This window comes from Papaver somniferum, chromosome 10 (genome assembly GCF_003573695.1).
Source record: "Papaver somniferum cultivar HN1 chromosome 10, ASM357369v1, whole genome shotgun sequence".
NCBI classification, from domain to species: Eukaryota; Viridiplantae; Streptophyta; class Magnoliopsida; order Ranunculales; family Papaveraceae; genus Papaver; species Papaver somniferum.
The window spans coordinates 49,612,689-49,628,152 of record NC_039367.1 but is presented as its reverse complement, the minus strand read 5'-3'; the positions used below and the strand labels follow the sequence as shown (position 1 = coordinate 49,628,152).

Below are 15,464 nucleotides of genomic sequence, written 5' to 3'. Positions count from 1 at the left end.
GTTAAAATGGTTTGAAGGTTTACCATAGAATACAATAACCTCCTTCAATCATATGCAGACCACATTCTTGGGAGCATATATAAGTAATTATTCCTCACGACCTGGTATAGAAGATGTGTTTGGATTAAAACAAAGGATTGGCGAAAGTTTGAAACACTTGACTAAAATATGGAGAACTATGTGTAGCGAAATGGCTGGACGTGTAGATGAGAGATATCTCATATTATCATTTATCAATGCTATGTTTGCAACAAACCTGTTGTATGTCCAAATTTTCAGAGTCAAGAATACGATTACAATGACTGAATTGCGAGAACTTCAATAAGAATACATTGCTATAGAGGAAAGACAAAATGAAATGGAATCATATCCAGTTGCGAACACCAGCTCACAAACAGCGAATGCAAGCTTATTACCCAAGCTAATAAACACGGTGGCGAATACTTCGCAAGTACAGCAAGAAAAGGTGACAAGTAACAATCAGCAGAAATTGTTAGCTATGGGGAGCCGAGATCAAGAAGAGTATGAAAGAGAAAGAAATTTCTACAATCGTGGAGGAAATAATAAGATTCAAAGACTCGATCAACCACAAGAAACTTATGGAGGTCAAAGACCAAACTTCAATAGAGGACAAGGAGGTCACAAAGTAATATGGGAAGAAATCAAGATGCCACCTCTAAAGGAAAGTGTGGAGAAGATATGGGAAGCAATAATTTTGATGGAGAATATACCAACACCATGGAACATGGAAACGGAACCACCACCAAACCACAGAAGTCATGAATTTTGTTCTTATCATCATTTTCATGGACATACCACAAACGATTGCAGAAATGTAAAGAGAATTATTTTGAGAATGATAGATCAAGGAAAACTAAACGACTTTCTGGTAGGGAATCCGCAATCTCAACCATTACCACCACCGCCAGAACATCACAAAGTGAATACGATGAAAAAGAAAGAAACATTCTTCATAGAAGTTGGTGCAAAAGCAAAAAATCTATTATGTCACTCTATCGTACATTCATATAAGACAATTGAAGATTTTCATGATAATGTTTTGAGTAGAGTGTTCGCAAGAGATAATAATGGAAGAGAAATTATGAATATTGCGAAAATCTCGCCACTAGAGGAATGGCAGAAATAGATCATTTCTTTTACTACAGAAGAAATTCCCAAAGGAGAAGAGGTGCATGACAATCCATTGGTAATAAAATTAGAAATTAATCCAAAACCGAAAGAAGATGAGGATGATGAAGCTGAGGATTCATGGGCAATCAATAGAATTCTAGTCGATACTGGAAGCTCTGTGAAAATATTATTTTATCATACTTATAAAACCATGGGTGTAAGAGATGATGATCTTATACCATCAACATATAAGATAAATGGTTTTAATGGTACTGCTAACAAGACTAAAGGGGAGGTTACTATGCAAATTCCATTGAAGGGAATATCTTCTAAAATCTCATTCTGTGTCGTTGATGTAGAATCACCCTACAATGCATTAATTGGTCGACCTTGGCTACATGGGATTCTAGGTGTAGCTTCAAATTTCCACCAATGTATCAAATTCCCTCACCCCAATGGTGTGGGAATCATAAAGGGAGATTGGGTTGAAGGAAAGAGATGTTACGAAACTGAGATAGAATCTTGCGAAGGAAGAGCAAACAAGAAGGAAAACTGGCGACACAAAATCAAAAATGTACAAAGAAGTGAGAGGTTGATGGTGGATACAATCGAAAAGAAAGGAGAAGAGATGTTGCGAAATTAATGCTAGCTCAGAATAAAAAGGATGAACATACCACTCCAAAGGAAGCAGTAGCATAAAATAATAAAGAAGCAGAGGATGGCAAAGGTAATAAAAACAAGAAATGTATGAATGATTAAGTTGTTGCGATAATCTCGCAATAAGAAAAATTCTAAAAAAATACATTTGATTGAACAACAAAATTGAGATTGCGAAATTTAGATACAATATAATGATTTGCTAGACTCTTGCAGAGATAATGAATTTTACAGAAAATAATCAGAGAAGAATGACAAAAGAGAAAGAGGCGAACCTTTATGGCGTACACCCTAGTTCGCGAGTACAATTTCGCAAGAGGCAAATGTAAGACCTAAAGTACGTCATATAAGGGGGTACCTATTGCATGACTCAGGGAAAGACTACACCGCCACCAGAACCTGAGTCATGGAGATTTGGGGTCAATGAAGCCCATCCGGGAGAGTCACCTTGGATTCTCAGCTTAAGCATATGACTTAGGTTGGGCGACTAAGGTAATAAGGACTCTTCCAAGGAGTGCAGAATCTGATCAAGGCGCCGAGGTACACGGTTGAGTCAAGAGTTCCGGGGGCGTTTGAAGCGTCCTTGCCATTCTTGACAAGTCTTGGCTCATACTGCACTCTGCCTGAAGAAAACCACACTTAGGGTGCAGTATCGTAACCATAATCCCTATAGGTAAAAGGGATAAGAGGCTGCGAAAACAACTGGTTGTTGCTAAGACTGGATGGGAGGAGCTAACCTTGTATGGTAGAAGTATGCCTCCTTAAAGGGGAAACCAGGGGGGAGATAAGGGCGGCACCCTCCATTAGGGAGTTGATAAGTGTCTTAAGACGCAAATGTCATAAGGCTTTTTATTCGTAAGGATATTAAGGCTTGTCATATTTGTGCAACAATCCTGAAGAGGCAATGATACAAAAGAAAAAGATAAGACGAGATCAATGGGTTTTCGCATGAAAGTGCGAAGACGTCCTGCGATTTCGTCGCAAGACGACAATGTCATGGGGCTTTATTTTCGCAAGAATATTTAGTCCTGTCATATTCTCGCAACATTCCTGAAGAGGCCATAATACAAAAGAAAAATTTAAGTCAAGATCAATGGGTTTTTGCATGAAAATGCAAGGACGTCCTGCGATTTTGTCGCAATGACAAAAGGTGGCATAATAAGACCTTTAATTAGGAAGGCAAAATAAGACCACACAGGAATGAGATTTTGAAAAGAAACAAAATTCACTTCGCAAAAGGTTGTGAAATTATGCAATAAGAGAAATTTTATGAAATCTCTCATTTGGATTCAAATAACAGAGGCAAGTATGGGAATGTATGAAATTAGAAAATGTTATTTGTCTCCATATGAGAGATTTACTCAAAAATTCAATAATTAGTGATTATATTGATTAACTGTATTGTAAAAAAGAATTGTTTTAATTTACGCAGGTCAAAATGGAAGAAACACAAATATATAGAAAGAAGAAATAAATGTACAAGTATTACAAAGAATCAAAGAAAGAAGTAAAGACCATTTCTTGGTTAATCCTTCATTATCTTCATCAGACTTGTTTCCTTCTTCATCTGCGTCAGAATCTTCATCACCATCAGAACTTCCATCACTATCAGATTCTTCATCGTCAGCTTCGCTATCAGAGATAATCAAACTGGGAGTATTCCGTGGGATTTCTTCTAAAAGACAGGGATAATCAGAATGTGGGATATTATGATCATCACAAACCATTTGGATGGTTTGATTGCGAAAATTCATAGCGTCATTCTTAAAATTTGCAACAGTGATCTTGATTTGATTCTTTAATCTAGAATACTTGTCGTTACAAGAAGAAAGATTCTTTGCAAGTTCCTCCTTTTCAACTTCAAGTTCTTCAATCTTTTCACGATAATTATTCTCAGAATCTGCGAACAAAAGACAATCAATTATTAACTTGATGAAAATTCATAAGGAGCAAAAAATTAGTAAAGAAGAGCAATTAGCAACCTTCTCTGTCAGAGATCATATCTCTAATCAAGGCTGTATGTTCAACTTGGAGATTAACATTTACGCCTAAATCTTTTCTAGCATCATTTAAAATTTTCGCAACCCAAACAAATTCATCTTCACTATTTATGAGAAGACGAGAACGAATTTGATTTTCCCTTTCGCAGAGTTCAGTATTCTTGCGGTTAGCTTCATCTCGTTCAAGTTGAACTTCAAGGAGAGCCTCTTGGAATTTCTCCAAAGCTTTGGCACCTTGATCAGAGATACGATCTTTATCATCTATGAGACCGCTAATTTTGGTTCTTAACTCATTGGTTTTCTCTTTGGAATCAATAAGGAGACGCTTAAATCCGTTGGCTAAGCCTAAACTGGATCTATGATCAAAATGTCTGCAAAAAGGATCATTTAAATAAGATAAAACAACAGGATGAATGAATAAAGAGAAAAGAGAAAAGTAACATACCGTAAAGCTGATTATTAGCTTGTTGAAGACTAGAAATTTTGTTCTTATATGAGGAAGAATCAATTTCTAATTGTCTATTTTTCTCGCGAAGACCTTTAACTTCAGCCTCCAATTCTTCATTCTTTTTGCGAAATTGAAGATTCTTCTTTTCAAGATTTTTGCGTCTTTTCTCTAGATCTGAGGCAACAGCAAAAGAAGCTTTTCCAGACTGCGAAAAGATATAAAAAATATTAATATAGAATTTTTTTTTGAGTTATAACAATGAAGAAGTAAAAGGATAAAAGTATACCAGACTATTGAGAGAATGCAAGAAGTCGGGAGTCACTGATCTAGAAACTCCACGAAGAGAGCTATCACCATCTAGTAAAGGGACATCACAAAGGGTAGCGAGATATTTGCAGGTATTTGCGAATTGGATATCTCCCATTCCTTGTAGAGAATCAGAAAAGAGGCCAGAAAGCTTAGCCATAGAAGATTCATGTGGAGAATCTTCAGTTGCAGCAAGATCATCGTTATCCTCATCACCCTTGTCACTTTCAGAATTTTCGTTAGGAGGAACATTTGAAGGAGAAAAAGAACGAACTTTTGTTTTCTTTGGAGGAGGACCAGTTGATTTTTCCCTGCGAAGAGCACCTTTACCTTTATCACCAATCTTCGCAGCATCAGCAGATTCTTCTACTTCAGTAATAATCTTCACACGCAGATAGAAATAAGAAATGCAAGCATGGAAGTAACGGTACTATTTAAAGTCATACGAGAAAATTTCTTACCTCATCAGTGTATGAGCGAAGAGCTAACAGAGTACTAGACTTCCCACTCCTGTTATAACTATCCTTCAGTTTTTGGATTTGCGGAATGTCGCAAGAGTTAGCAAACAGAATAGTAAAAATCAATAAAGAAATATAAAATGAGTTAAAGGGGAGAAACATACCTCTTTCTCCTTCTCGGGCCAAGAGAAAACCCAAGGTTGATATGCAACAAGATTCGCAGGAAGAATACTTGATCCAGCAATGTAGGGTCCCTTTAGCATTAAAAGAAAAACACACCATTTATCATCTTTGGATTGGCGAGGAGTTGTATTTTTACCAGAATGCCAGTCAATATCTTGCATAAGAATTTTGGCTTCATCAATGTTATCTTTCCTTTTTAATCGAATACCCCAGCGAGTATTCTCTTTCTTCATGGAGATAAGTTCGTAATTCTCAAAGAAATTCGCCACTGTATACTTCTCAGCAACTATCTCTAGGTTTGCGAATTTTGGATCCCTAAGTTCTTTTGAGTAAAGAGATCCTCTACCAGCACCACGATTAGCGAACTCTAGCATTAACCGGATGCAGTCCCCACTTAGTTGGAAGATGGCTCGCGAAAATCCCGAATGAGCGAGAATTTCATAAAATAAAGGAAGATCTGGGTTATAAAGAGGAATAGGGAGACCTGCGAGAATCTGACTTAGAGAAATTATGATTGATTGATCATCACAATATTGATCAGAGAAAAGCTTGACAGAAAGAATTGATTTGGCATTCTCACCAGGAATGGTGGAGAGTGTGAAACCTTTATCATCAAGATCTTTTTGGACATCTTGTAAATTTTTCTCATATCTATGACCACTTGGAGCCATGTTTGAATATAGAGTATGGGAATGTATGGAAAGTAAAAGGATTGAAAGAAGGAAAAATTACAGCAGCAGAATTTGCAGAAGAAAAACAGAGTTGCAGAGATGAGAGAATAAAAATAGAAGAGAAAGTAAAAAGAAAAGTGGAAAAAGGGGGGTAAGAAGAGTATATAAAGGAAATTTTTTACTCGAAGAAATAAACACCATTAAGAAGAAGAGATGTGAGCGGTTTAAAAGCAGCGGTTACAGAAGACGTGTCAAGAAATAAATGGAAGAGAGAGTACGTGTGATAAATGTGGAATATGAAAAGATGAACAGCTGCGGCATTTCTCACATCATTCTCTACTTTGCAGAGAAGATATGAGAAGAGGCAAGATGTAGGATCAGAATCTCGCAACGACAACGTTTCAGCGAAATTATCAACGACATAATATAACCACGTCGCAGAACAATTTCAGAAATGATAAAATAAGTGACGTCAGTTAAGATCACGAGAAAGATATGATAATCCTGTGAAAATTAGAGAGTTTGCGAAATTAACATCTGTAAGGTTGCGAGAATGTCACAAACCATATCCGAAAATAAAGGACAGGCTAGCTGTCATCCACTATGTATTTCCTTATAAATAGTCATTTGAGTTGTAAAGAGGAGAGAGATCTTTTTTGAGTAAGAAACAAGTAAATAGGAGAGAGAAAGTTCAGAGCAGAGATCATTCTTGACTTCTTTATTTTTCTTGTAAGAACATTCAGAAATTAATCAATAAAATTAAGAGTGTAAACCTAAAAATGAGCTGATCAACAATGAAATCATATGAGGGGTGTAGTGTAGGATTTCCTGCAACTACAATTTATTTTATTATTATTTGATGATTTGTGCAAAAATACCATGAAATCAAGGAGTTTCTTCATGAAATTAGAGGAATAATAATAATAATAAAATAGTAAGGAACCGTGGAGTGTGGGGCCGGTTGGGACCAAGGCATGGCCGGTTGGCCAATCGTCACGCCCCACACTCCTTTCCTTAATTTTATATTATTTTTTATGGATTTATGGAAGTACATGAAACCGAGGAGTTTCCTCGAGACGAAGGAGATTTGATAAGATGAGATAATTTTCATCAAATCATGGAAAATAATAAATATGCATTAAAAATATCAAAACTGGCGTGGGATTGACCACGACACGGTCGGTCGGTCGTGTGTCCGTGCTCCCAGCACCCTTATCAATATTTTTAATTATTTATTATTTTCTTCTCTATTTTGCATAGGTTCATCGTTTCGTTGTATTTTTGAAATACTCGTTCGTGCGGTGACTGTTAGTGTATCGTCGTTGAATACACCTTCACCATTTGACTCGGGGCTTACTTATAGGTAGCTCAGACGCCCGGTTGTTGATTATTTATTACTAATTGTGGAATTAGGTGGAGAATAATTCACAAAACTGAGTAATAAGATGTTTATTATTAATTCATAGGATCAGCTGAAGATTCGACTACGAATTCAGAATAATAAAGTGAGCATTACCATTCCATGTGATAGTAGATTCGACCATAGAATCGGAGTAATTAAGATTTATCTATTACCATTTATGAGACCAGTTGTGGATTCGATCATGAAATCGGAGTAATGAGATAATATAGTCATTTCTATTCTATGAGATCAAGCCGTGGATTCGATCATAGAATCAGAACAATTGTTTATTGCCATTCCATGGGACCAGTCGTGGATTCGACCATGGAATAGGAGCAATAATAGATTATTCTGGGAATTCAGTAGTGAATGTCCCGGCAGAATTAATCTTAATTAGGAATAATTAACTTTGTGGCTCTATACTAGCAGAGCAAGATGTCTAGGAGCATTAATTATCCCGATATGAGCTTGTCGGTAAGTCATATCCTTTATATAGTCAGGGTAAACTCGTTGTTTGTTCCTGAAGACGTTATCGCTCTATACTAGCAAAGCAAGATGTCTAGGAGCCGTCCATCTCGTGATACTATATAGAAATAATCACTGAAAGTGTTCAGTATTCATGAGATATGTCGTTGTCCAGTCGTGAGACTACGTATCTACATGTACTCTGAGAGAAAGTACTCTCCGTTGAGAATTCAATGAGAGACCCATGTCTCAATACTCACGTCTGATTGCTGGATCAGAGCTTCGTATAATTATGAGTTTACGATTTTATCCCTTGTCGAAAATCCACCATCTACAGATTACAAAATAAATAAATTTTGTATCTTCTCATCCAAATGCTTGATTTCCTTGGTTCTTAAGAAAAGTATATTGGAGTTAGTCCATACAGATTGCTAAGCGAAATATTGGGTGTGGTTGTTTGACCCTCGCTTTTTTAATTGGTATCAGAGAAGGCTAACACGTTTAAGACCTCATAAGTATGTGTTTGTAGCAATCTGACTCTATGGACAAAAGTGTTATCTTTATAAACGTATCGCCAGTCTTCGATGACTCGAATTACTTTTGGTGTAAAATTGATATGCGTGCCTTTCTTCAAGCGCGTGATTTTCAATCATGGGTTTATGTAGTTAATGGCTATGATCTACGGAAGTTACATAAGGCAATGTAACTGTTCCAAAGGATATTGGTAAATATGATGCTGCCGAGATTCTTACTGCAAAGAAAATTATGACGGATTAAATGATATCATCCATGTCATTACCCCAGATCTTCAGCACCATGTGACTACGTGCAATAAGTCTAAAGAAGCATGGGATATCTTAGAAACTGTATTCGAAGGGAATACCTCTGAAAAGGAAGCTCGGCTTCAAAACCTAAATTCTGATTGGGAAAACCTTCATATGGCTGATGAAGATTCATTTGATGTTTTTTTTTTTTGCTTAATCAATTTATTTTATTACTCATTGTGACAAAAAATTTACACAAAAAAGGATTTATCCTCAAAACAGAAACCAAAAGAAAATAAAGCCCAAACTAGGGAAAAAAAGCCCAATAGGCCCAGCACAAACACTTAACAAAATCTATAGTAAGTTTTTTCTGGTGACTCTAAAGCTGGGATGAAACAGGGTTTAGTAGTGTAACTCAGTTTGACTCCTCTCTCTAAGCCTGCTCCCTTCTTTTCCATAGCATCAGAAGAAAAATTCACTTCCCTCAGGCTATGTACAAACTGTAAACTTCTTATTTGTTCCTTTATTTTATTCTATCTCACCTTAAGAAACCATGGGAGTTTCCCAGCAATGTATGCACTCACTGCAGCTTGCGAATCAGATTTGATGAGCAAGTTTACCTTACTGTTTTGGAGAGCCCATTATGTAGCTTCCATAATGGGAAGATTCATTTGATGAGTTTAATCACAAAGTGTCTGAAATTGTAAATGCATCTTTTGCATTGGGTAAGACTATTCCTGAAAAGGACATTGTGATGAAAATTCTCAGATCGTGACAAGCCAAATACGATCCAAAGAAGCAGGCCATGGTTAAAGGAAATAACCTTAATACTCTATCCAGAAATACCTTGGTTGGGAAGTTAAAGATCTTTGATCATGAGCAAACATCCAAATCTGGAAAGGATATTGCTTTCAAAGCACTAAAGAACACTAAATTACTTGATAGAAGTAAATGTGTTGGCATCTCTGAAGATGATTCCTCTGAGACTGATTCATCATATGAAGATCTTGAAAAGTTAGTCTCTTTGATTACAAGACAGTTTAGAGATCTTCTTTTGAAGAGAAGTAAACGGTTCACCAGAGATAAAACTAAGTCATCAGTTAAACCTCATAATCGTGTTCCTCCTTGTTTTGGGGTAAAAACTGATTCTGTTGGAAATGGTAAATTGGGTGTGCCGCCGAGAAACGAATCTAAACCCCAAACAAATGTATTTCACAGGAGTACTTTAGATTCGAGAGATCAATCTGTACAATTCTGGCCAAAACCAAGAAATGGTCATTCCAGTCTTGCTTCGGTCACAAAATGAAGGAGAAGGGTTAATCTTAGGGAGGGAAGCGAAGAAGGTGTTGAGATCAGAATGTTGAATTATGAAGGTGTGGATGTTTTATGACTTGTATAAGAATGTGGAACTTGATTGCGGAATGTAATCTATAAGTTCTTGGTGTTTTCTGGATACTTGTGTTAATAACACTTGTTTGTTGAAATAGGTTGAAAACCTATTTATGCAAGTCATGGTTGAACGCACCCTGATCTCATAGGAAGTGGAAGTAGTTGAGTGATGGAGAAGTGGGGATTGTGTAAAACGTTGAAAACCACGTCCCTACTATGAGGGGAAGACTGGTCGGTTTACACACACTACTTCTCTGCTGCCACTAACTGTCCGCCTTCCCCGACACTTTATTATAATGGGCGTGTTTCACCCCGCACACTGTAGACCTCCATACCAATACCCTGATGAACATCCCCCAGTTTGTGACATGTTTGATGTCTCAAACACTTTTGTAGAAAAATATGCAGCAGGCTGCTGAATGGGTCTTGCCTGTAAGACCTAATTATTCTGACCAATCACACACAAGCTAGGCGGTGGCCAGTCATATGTGACAAGCAAAGTTGTGAGACTTTCCGCAAAAAATTGCATGCAATGCTCTTAAATTGAATAAATAAGTTATTCATGAAATTGATATTTATTAAATATCGTTTGTAATCGATGCATATAAAGCATCGCTTTTAAGCAAGCAGCTCAAAATAATCGATGTTCATGAAGCATCGTTGTATAGAGCCTGTGTTGGTTAGTCGGAACTCAATGTCTTAAAAGGAGCGCGGCCGTCCATCTTTGGGCAGCTGCCAGGAGCCGCTCGAGCAGGCCAAGGGAAAGTTGATCAACCCTTGTAGAAGGGGTGCGACCAATGATCACTATGACACCTTATTGGTCTCCCAGAATTAAACCTAAGCCGGTCAATTTGGCTAGCCAAGTTGGACGGCTGAGATGATTTGCGGCAGTTGCATACTTCCGTTGATTCGATTCAAGGATTTTAAAACCGCGTGACTGGCGCACTTTGACTGATCGGTTTGTGGCATTGTTGGAGTATTTGAAGCAATGCGATTGGTCGGAGCTATTGTTGAGCTAGTGAACAAGGTCGCGCCTTGTCAGTTGCTTGAAATCAGATCCTGTCCGGTCGATTTGGCTAAAGAAGTTGGACGAGAGAGATTTCTTTGCGGCAGTTATGTACTACCGTTGTTCAACCTTAAAGTTTTGAAGCCGTGTGACTATATTATTTTGAGCTAACGGTTTGAGGCGTTAGCTGCAGGATGGGGGCAATTCGATTGGCTGGGGTTGAAGGCAAGCCGCCTGTGAGCATATTGGCACTTCATTGGCCGACTAAAATTGGATCTGGGACGTTCGATTCGGCTAGCGAAGTTGGACGGCCGAGATTTTTTTGCGATAGTAATGTGCTGCCCCTAACATAAATTAGGGTTTTAAAAGCCGCGCATCCAACCTTGTTTGAGCAATCGGTTTGAGTCTCTGCTTGCAGGTTAGGAGGGTTCAGATTGTCCGAAGTATTAGTGGGCCCACCAGTGTATATGATGGTGTTTTACCGGTCGCGTCAGGAGGCGGTAAAGCTTGACAAATCAGCCGGCCAAAGCGTACGGTCGTGATCGCTTTAAGACTGACATGGACAACCTATATTCAATTTTTTAAGGAATTAGGTGTATCGACCAGCCAACTTCCAACTTTAATTAAAAGTGTAGGTTGCGTATTTAGAGCGATTTGATTGGTTGGTGGAAAAGAGGGGCCAGCAGGCAGTAATACAGGACGTGGTCGGTCGACCATGGGCAGCGCCTGCTAGGGCAAACCGTCCGACCAAGTGGTGTTGCCGTGCCTCTTTTTGTTTTTGTCTTTATTTGCCGCAGTTTCTCTTTATTTCTTTTTTTCCAATTTTTTAATAGGATCTTGCTCCTACTAGCTCCATGATGGATCAATTTCCTAGTTTTCCTAGGTTTGGTCTCGACCAATAGGGTTCGAGATATTGTGTAGGCCGCAAAAACCAAATTTTTGTAAATTAATAAAATTAGGTTAGAAAGATGAATTTTGTTAGCTGACAAAAAATCAATCAATTTCTGGTGAATTTTGTGCGTTTATACAAAATCACTAATTATGTTTTAGAGGGCAACATAACTTTGCGTGCCTCTAATTGAGTACTTCCATGCACATCTTAATCCTGACACTTTGGAAAATTCATGCTACTCAGCTGCGAGCGAACATTAATTGTCATGTCATGTCAATATCAAGAGTTCAGTTGGGGAACCTAGCATAGAATAAATACTCGACATGCCATGCATTAGTGAGTAATACAAGTGGGAGATAAAATTTATAGAATATTTGTGATTTTTTTTACATGCACCATTTTGGATAAATTTCATATATAGAAATATACTGAATTGCTCAATACATATGTAAGTAAAGAGGCCTAGGCGCTCATCACTTTTAAATGGCTCAGTTTCTTTGCAGAACGATGGCACATTAAATACATGGTTTCATAATTTTAGCCTTGAACTAAAAAACCACCATCAACATTAAGTCCCCTGCTTAGTACGTAGCAGTGACATTGTTGCGGGGTAAGCACTAGATGGTGACAGTCAATAAATAAAATGATCAAGTCATAGTGAATAAGAATTACCGGGAAAGCGGCAGTTGTCTTGAATTCAAAACAATGAATCAGGCTTCCAGATAACAATTGTACCTTTCGGGTATGCTGATGTTGATCCAGTCACACCAACGAGCATGTTCGTCCAGGATCTTGATCTAGGCTGAAAGCACTCTTCTTTTGACTATCTGACAGCCTTCTCCCGACTTTAATTAGGGTTTCAACAAGAAACACGACTTGGTTGGCGTTGAATCCTCGTCTATCGGATAAGTCCTGATGAGGTTGTTCAGCATGCGCTTCCTCCAAGGGTTTCTGCAGAGCATATACATATGCAGGTGAAACTAGAGAATTCTTCTCGATTTGGAGCAGAGACTCTCTTGTTGAACCCATATCCTTTCATCATGTCAGACAGGAGTGAATCATCTCCGACCCAACCAGACTCTTCTACCAAATGCGGACGGCTTGTATCCAGAGTATGACTTTAATTATCTCTTGATTTTTAAGTGCTAATTCACCTTCTTTTTTTTTTTGACACTAACACTGTTCTTTCAGAGTGGGAGAATCTTTGGGTCTCGTGATAATTCCCCTGTCAGGATCATTCGAGTCAAGAAGATCATACCAGTATACTTTTTCACTATGAATAGGTATTTGTTTGTCATGACGGGTAGGTAATAATTTTTGTTTTTTGTAGAGGTATCCTACTGGAACATGTGATCTTGCCATTTCTCTTCCTTCAAGCTCAAACATGCCTACTGTTGCAGACCTGGAAGATGCTGATTTGGGTATCTCCTCCTACGAGTACCCCAATGCAGGCTTGTCGTTTGATGTTCACATGAAGTGTTTATCTTCTATTTACCGGACTGTTGGTGAGTTCTTGGTATGGAAGGAGTTCGTTCCTTTGAACAAAAAAATATGGAGAAAGTACGACCACATTGCCACCAGAAACGTGGTGCGACATTGTTCGTCTGCTTTGGTTACTACGGTGAACTGCCTTCTACCCATGGTTGCAGAGATGGAAGGTACATCCATTCGTGATGTTGCTGAATTAACTGTTGAAAAGTGGGAAAACATGGTATCTACCTGTGAATCCATGGAGATCAACGTGAGCTGGCTGCGACATCGCCTTGACATTATCAAAGTTGATCGAGCTGGTATCATTGCCTATGTCGTTCCTGCTGCAAAAGCTATCTTGGAAGAGGAAAAGGCTCTGGATGCAGAATCTGAGAGGGTGGAGCAGGCAATCCAAAACTTGAAGAGTAGGACCGAAAGGTATCAGAGTAAGATGAAAATGATGCTTTCCAGGGACTACAACTTGCTAGATGGCCTTCTCTGAGCCATACTATTATTATTATTATTATTATTATTTTGAATAAGTAGGCATGAGAAAGTTTGATTGTTCTCTTTTTGTCTTGGATTTTGAACATTGTTTTGGAGAATGAATTGCATTGAGTTTTGGTAGGAAAATGAAGTTTATATTAATACGTCTTGACTAATGAAAAACTTTGATAACTCAGATATGAGAGAAGTGAGAAATATCTGATTGAACGTGTCGTAAGACTGCAAGGGAGGATGATTAGGTGTAGTATGCCTTGAGTCATTCTCCATTGATGAGTGCCTCCAATTTTCCTTAATCCTCCTTGACAATCTTGTAGTACCCACGGTTATAATCTTTGGTGATCACATAAGGACCTTCCCATTTTGGGGGAAACTTTGGTGCATACATGTCTTGCTGAATATGCTTGGATGTCTTTAATACCAGATCTCCTATTTGAAACATTCGAGGTTTTACAGCTTTATCATATGTTCTGGAGATCCTCTTCCTGTGCGCCAAGTGTCTAATTCCTCTATTCTGAAGCTCGATGCTTCGGTCTCATTCCATTGGACTCCACTTGCTGCTGCAATCCTGGCCGACGGGATTTTGATCTCTGCTGGGAGAATTGTGTCAGCGCTATAGATAAGTAAATAAGGAGAAACTCCAGTAGAGCTCCTAGGTGCCGCCCGATATGCCCACAGCGCCATAGGAAAATAAGTGCCACGTCCTGAGGTTATCATGCATCGTTCGACTGAGAACTCGAATCAAAGTCTTATAGGTGCTTTCGGATTGTCCATTCCCATGAGGGTAGTAAGGAGTATAGAATACTTTCCTAATTCCATATTCTTCAAGCAGCTCTTGTACTTGCTTGTTGGAAAAGGGAGTACCATTATCAGTAATGATGTGCTTAGGTACGCCGAACCGACAAATGATGTATTCTTTAATGAATGCCGCAATAGTCGCTCCAGTGGTTCCTCGGAGAGGAATAGCTTCAACCCATTTGGTAAAGTACTCCGACGCGGTTATGATATACTCGTGCTGCTTTGACGATGCTGGATTAATGTTCCCGATAATATCAAGTCCCCATCTATAGAAAGGCCACGGACTACTTACTGAATGAAGGGGAGTACAAGTCGTGTGGATGAGATTCCCGTGAGTTTGACATTCGTGAAATTTCTGAACAAATGCTGCTGCACCATCCTTCATAGTTGGCTAGTAATACCTTTCATGCACCTGAGGAAATAACTTCTTCTTCCCTTGGTGTTCACCTTCATGTGTCTCTTTCAACATAGTCAGGATTTCAGACTTTACCAAACATCGTAACAGGTCTCCTCCAAAGATCTTGCGGTATAGGATTCCCTCATGAAATACGAATATTTTTTTCTCTTTTCTTCATCTTGGTTGCATCATTCTTGTTAGCAGGAACCACACCGTCGCGGAGATAGTTGATGTATGATTCTCGCCAGTCCCCAGCATAACTAATGTTAAGAACTTTCAATTGATGCGGTGGCGCTTGACAATTGGAGAAATACCCTTGGAACGTTCGAGATTGGGTCTCCATATCTGGCCAGTAGTATCTGAGGTGTTGAAGACGTCGGTAAAGAGTCATCACTAACGTTTTCCCAAAGATTTCACCATGAACGTGGTTAAGTTGTAGTTGTGCTTCTTCATCTCCAATACATCTCGACAGGGATCCATCTAAGTTTCTGTTGTATAACACTCCATGGAGCATGAAGAAGTT

The 15,464-nt window shown here is 38.5% G+C and overlaps 1 protein-coding gene across 1 annotated transcript; it reads right to left on the bottom strand.

Moving 5' to 3' along the window:
• Positions 1-14,398: 14,398 nt before the first annotated feature.
• Positions 14,399-14,929, bottom strand: LOC113315615 (uncharacterized protein K02A2.6-like). The gene has a single exon (XM_026563879.1). The coding sequence runs from the start codon at positions 14,927-14,929 to the stop codon at positions 14,399-14,401; it is 531 nt and encodes a 176-aa protein (XP_026419664.1).
• Between the last annotated feature and the right edge of the window lie 535 nt (positions 14,930-15,464).

Bases quoted from the DNA above. Each gene is read 5' to 3' on its own strand.
- LOC113315615 (XM_026563879.1), bottom strand. From the start codon at position 14,929: ATGAAGGATGGTGCAGCAGCATTTGTTCAGAAATTTCACGAATGTCAA.